General features: G+C 30.5%; 1 protein-coding gene across 1 annotated transcript; it reads left to right on the plus strand.

Annotated features, from left to right (window-relative positions):
* The first annotated feature begins 730 nt into the window (after positions 1-730).
* Positions 731-4,522, plus strand: LOC122271097 (DENN domain-containing protein 4C-like). Its single transcript, XM_043051114.2, has 2 exons — positions 731-1,154; positions 3,425-4,522. The coding sequence occupies exons 1-2, from the start codon at positions 856-858 to the stop codon at positions 3,549-3,551; spliced, it is 426 nt and encodes a 141-aa protein (XP_042907048.1). The 5' UTR covers positions 731-855; the 3' UTR covers positions 3,552-4,522.
* Positions 4,523-5,316: the final 794 nt, after the last annotated feature.

Consider the following 5,316-nt stretch of genomic DNA (forward strand, 5'->3'; position numbering starts at 1 on the left):
TACATCTTCTGCATCAGTTACTATCATCACTATTTGATTTAACAACATAACGATGTCTTCATCAGTCAAATACTGGAAGCCAGGCTCACATGCATCACTTTGAAACCAATCTTCTAAATTTTCTTTATCAAGAATTTCGAAACCTTCGATTTCTTTTGCTTGTTCGAGAATACTGTTATCATATTTTTCTTGAGCATCTGAAGAGGATTGTTCATCAAGCGGTATGATCTTTCCCCAAGATTGTGATAACGTAGACGATTTTACCCTGTGACCATGTTGCTGATATTCCATATACTGCAATCCAATAACGAATATTGCTTCCAAAAATTTGGTAGTGTTATAACTTCATGAATAAAATATTTTTAATCTTGAAAATGTTTCTCTTTATATTTTTTGTGTGATTCCGGAATGAGCTCGGATAATCCGCAAACCGGATAATCCGCGCACGGATAATCGAGAGTGTACTGTATCTATACAAATTAAGGGAAAATCAACTTAGACTGAACAAAAAATATCTGGAAACCATAACTTTATTACAAGAATATACTTGAAATGAATGTGTTGTTCTTTGTGTTAAATAGCTCATAGTAAAATAATTATTTATTAAAACATTAATTAATACAGTACAAAGTCCTATGTATTTTCCTGACACTTTTTTGTCAAAGTAGACAAATCGCTTTTCCTTTAAATAAAATTTTTTTTACATTAAAATTATTTTGCAATTCTTAGTGTTTTGTTTTTGCAAAGATACCTGTATGTTTTACTTTTGTTTTGTAATTAGACCAACCTTCTTCTGCTAGATGCAAATAAAGGGGAACTGTATTGCAGGGTGTCAAGGATGCTGAATTTTGAAGAATGGAGGATAAACGAGTAGCCGACTACTTTGTAGTTGCAGGTTTTCTGGACAATGCTTTACCTCTCGAAGAGTTCTCTCGTGGTGGAAACAGTCTCAAATCTACACAGTTTTTGCTGCCCATCACTGATGTGGCCATTATTAAACATAGCCAGGGAGGAACAGTGTCGAATGGTTATACATGCATTGAATGCACTCCTCTTGGTTTTCCTGCTGATTTAAAGCATGGAAGTCTATGCAGTCCAAACATCTTTTTCTGTTACTGCCGGGGTAGGTATAAACCCCCTCTCGTTGATATGGGGTGAGTACAATTTTAAATTGTGTTATTCAGGGTGCGTAGCATTTTTGAAAAGTGCTTAAAGGTGCTTATTTTTCTTGTGATTTTTAAAAGCCCTTAAAGGTGCTTTTTTTTTGGTGTTTGTAAGAAGTGCTTAATTTTCTATCTTTTAAAAGAATTTTTTGCCGTGTCAATTTAAATTCTAAATCTTCATGCAAAATACAAAAAATACATGATTTCCACAATTTTCTCTGCAATATTTATCAGAAACTATTTATTTTATCACAATCATGTAAAGTTTTTTAGAAGTTTTTTAATTTTATTGATTTTGTGTTTATAAATTAAGAACTTTAAACAATTGAAAAATTTTTTATTAGTGCACAGATCCTATTGTGATTTTTCTTTTGGAAAGTGATAAAAAATATTTTTTGAATGCTTAAAAAGTACTTAAAAGGTGCTTATTTTGTGTTGAAAAATATAGCTAAGCACAATGTTATTACAGTTTGGTTTCCTTTAAAAAAAACTTATTTACAGTCTTTTCTTTTCCCCTGATTCTAGTTAGTAACAAAAGCCTTGTATTTGAAGGCAATACTGTTTAATATAGTATCTGCATCTTATTTTACAACTCAGTTTCTTTCTTATTAAAAAAAAAATTATTAATTTTCTGCACTGTCTAAAATATGAAGATACCATATTTTTGTAAATATTACTAGTTACATATTCAGCCTATGTTTTGGACTTATTTTCCCTGATTGATTATTGAGATCACGGACAAAATTTAAAACCTATAAAATAAGAGCATTCTCATTAACCTGTAACACTGCCTGCCACCTACCTCAATGATGAAAAAGTGCACATCCTTCATATATCGCAAATCTTTATCTCTTGTCATTCAAAACTTGCTTCATAGCAGCTTTGAAATTCACAGTAGTTTTGGAGCAGCTCCCCTTGCGATCTTGTAGACTGCTAATATCGACCCCCACCTTAATTAAAATGCTATTATTTAGAATACTTAATTTAAAATGATAATTTTAGCTTTTAATAACAATTTGTTTAGTTCTAATTGTTGTTTAGTACAAAATTTTTTATTTCATTAATTAGCTATTATATTAAGTTATTTAAAATAATTTTTATGTTTTATTAAAACAGCAATTTAAAGTAGGGTTTGTACTGGCAACTAAAAGCTGCTTTGGCACTTTTTACTGAGATGAGAGAGGGGGGGGGGACTTAGTTTTGTAAAAACCAATAAAGGAAAGTTGCTTTAACCTTTCAACTGTCATGCCCGAAATGATCTCAGACACAGCAGTGTTCCAAATTGTCACAGCCGAGTATTACTCAGGGGAATATATTTTTATTTTAATGCATCATATTGTTATACCCGAATATATATCGTGAGAAGTTTATTTTGGCTTCATCTCTTTGTTAAACCCGATTCTATCTAGAGAAAGTTAATTTGGAACAATAGATGGCTGCACTTTACTGAAGATTTCAAAGGTTTAAGTTCAAAGGTTTTCTTTTCTTTTTTTTTTCTCTGTAAAATGGCATCTAGTTCTTTGAATCGTTACAGAGATGATTTATTTTTGCATCTAATTCAAAGTATTAATTTTTAACTACTAAGTATATTTGATTTTGTACTAAACATTTGATTTTTGCAATGAAAAAAAAAGTTTGATAATTTATGTACCCAAATTATCAAAATAACTTATAAGTTAAAAGGTTGAAGAAAAGTTGTGTGAAACTGTTGATGTATTAGGTTGTGTAGTTGATTAATTGAGCTGCAAGTTCTGAAATTGTTTATTCTTTATTTTTCACCCTGATATCATGAATTACTCCTTACATGAATAAAACTTTTAGTCTCGATGTATTCCTTAAATTAGTATGTATTAATATTTGTTTGAATTGCCTTTTTGATTTGCAGTCTCTTTTACTGCTTAAAATAACTAACAGAAAACCAGTTTATTCATTTTAGTGAAAGTAAAGAAATTCCCAATTACAACCAACAACTAGTTTTAAAGGGACCAATTTAGCAAAGTTGTGTCTATTTAGAAGCAACACAACTTTGCATAGCTTGACAGTTTGCTTAGCTAGAAGTTGCTAGAAGCTGGCTAGAAGTTTCTGTTGCTAGAAGCAAAAGTTCGAAGTGGTACCTTCGGAAATTAAAATAATGGGCAGTTTTTCACAAAATATCTATTTTATTAATTTATAAAAATAATAAAGATTGTTTATTGTTTACAGCTATATTACTTTGCTGAATATTGTTTACAGCTGTATTACTTTGTTTAAATTTTATTCAGGGTACTTTACGAAGGAAAGGAGAAAGTCATGGCTGACAGTGAAGTGGTCCTAAATACACCTGGTGGTCATTTAGCAAATGTAAATAACAGTGGTTCAAAAACTTTTTACATATTGGAAAGCACCTGAAAATGGTCCCTGCAATCAACTAGTTGTTACTAATATATGTATCATATTAGCAAATAAGGTAATTTATCTTTGCTTCTTCTTATTTTTAAAATTGCTGCTGTGAGTATGCAACAGTCCCAACAAGAACACGACTTTTGGGCTAGTTGAGGGACAAAGTCGACTCACCGCCGTATCGGTTTTCATCGCCGTATCGGTTCCGTTAATAAAGTGAAATCTGGACCAAAATGAGGGCCAGTGCATGGCAGTTCAGGCAAACTTCTGGCAATCATTAAAGGACCGGAACTACTTTGTTGCCTCAAGATTGCTTTGCCATTTTTGCCGGTTAAATACCGAAATTTTTTTACCCCCCACAGAATAAAGAGAACATTGCCGTAAAGGCTTTTATTGTACCTTTATGATGTCTTTTTGGCCTTTTTATAAAAAGCTGAATACGTTCACTGGCACACGTCGTTGCCTCGCTTGCCATTAATACACCTTAACTGTAGGCTGGTTAGAAAACGTCTATGCCGTTTTCACCCGTATCGCACCTTTATTTCAGGTGCTTAGGCGAACTTCTTTGCCTTATTTACCAATATACCACCCTGAACTCACCTCAAACTCGGTTCAATAGAAAGTTTTAATGGTGTCCTTGCCGGTATCACACCTTTATTTCAGATGCTTAGGCGAACTTCTTTGCCTTATATGCTGATAAACCACCCTTAACTCATCTCACACTTGGTTCAATAGAAAACTTTAATACTGTCCTTGCCGGCATCACACCTTTATTTTAGGTGTGTCGTCATTTTTTTTGTTAGTTACTTGCCTTTATTAGAACTTATCGTAGCTTTTAATTTCAAAGGCTTTTTGCAGCATGTTGTTAACAATTCTTCTTTAGTGAACATAAATTGTCACAAGTGTTTGTCTTACACTGCTGATATCAGCGATAGTAATTTATTGTGTTTTAGCTTTTTATATTGTAATAAAACAACAACTGTTATTACATGCATTCTTTTTTATGCCAATATAGAAAACAAAATGGTATAAAACAATTGTTTAATTTATAATCAAACATCATCCAATGAATCTTCTTACAGTAGAGTAGATTTTTTTTTATTTCATTTTGATCAATTATAAATGCAATCACTTAAAGTAGAAGCATATAAAAAAAATTTAGAATTGAGTGTTTAAATTTTTTAAACATTATAAGATAGATAAAATTAAGTACAAATTTTTATNTCTTTTTGAATTGAGTATTTAAATTTTTTAAGCATTTTGAGATAGAGGAAATTAAGTACAAATTTTTATTCTAAAATAAAACACAATGCAACTCAATAAATAAGTTATTTAAGTTTTGAAAATATTGCTTATATATTTAATACCTGCAACCAGCTTTTATTGATAGAAACTTACACACAAAAGTTTATTTATCCTATAATTTTGTGCCCATTCATCAAGTCATTTATTTTATTAAATATTAGATAAACAATATATATCATAAATAGTTTTTTTTAATTTTAAATATTTTGTACCAGTTAATAACACACATATTTAATCATTTTAAATATATAAAAGCAAGAATTTTAACAACAATAAAATGCTTAAAGCCTTTAGGAAAGAGTTTTATTTCCTTGTAACAAATCAATACGTCAGTATGTCAACTTTTACGTATGGACAAAAATAATTTCTTTATCCCATTCCAGAAGCTTTCCTTTTCAATGAGACTAGTTTTCCTGCAAAAAATAAAACAATTTATTTTATTATAGATATATTAGATGATGTTTACAAT

The sequence above is a fragment of the Parasteatoda tepidariorum genome, chromosome 8 (genome assembly GCF_043381705.1).
Source record: "Parasteatoda tepidariorum isolate YZ-2023 chromosome 8, CAS_Ptep_4.0, whole genome shotgun sequence".
In the NCBI taxonomy this organism is placed as follows: domain Eukaryota; kingdom Metazoa; phylum Arthropoda; class Arachnida; order Araneae; family Theridiidae; genus Parasteatoda; species Parasteatoda tepidariorum.

Excerpts from the sequence above, each read along its gene's own strand:
- LOC122271097 (XM_043051114.2), top strand. The coding sequence starts at position 856 with ATGGAGGATAAACGAGTAGCCGACTACTTTGTAGTTGCAGGTTTTCTG. Across the intron at positions 1,155-3,424 it reads CCCCCTCTCGTTGATATGGG|GGTACTTTACGAAGGAAAGG; the intron begins GTGAGTACAATT and ends AATTTTATTCAG.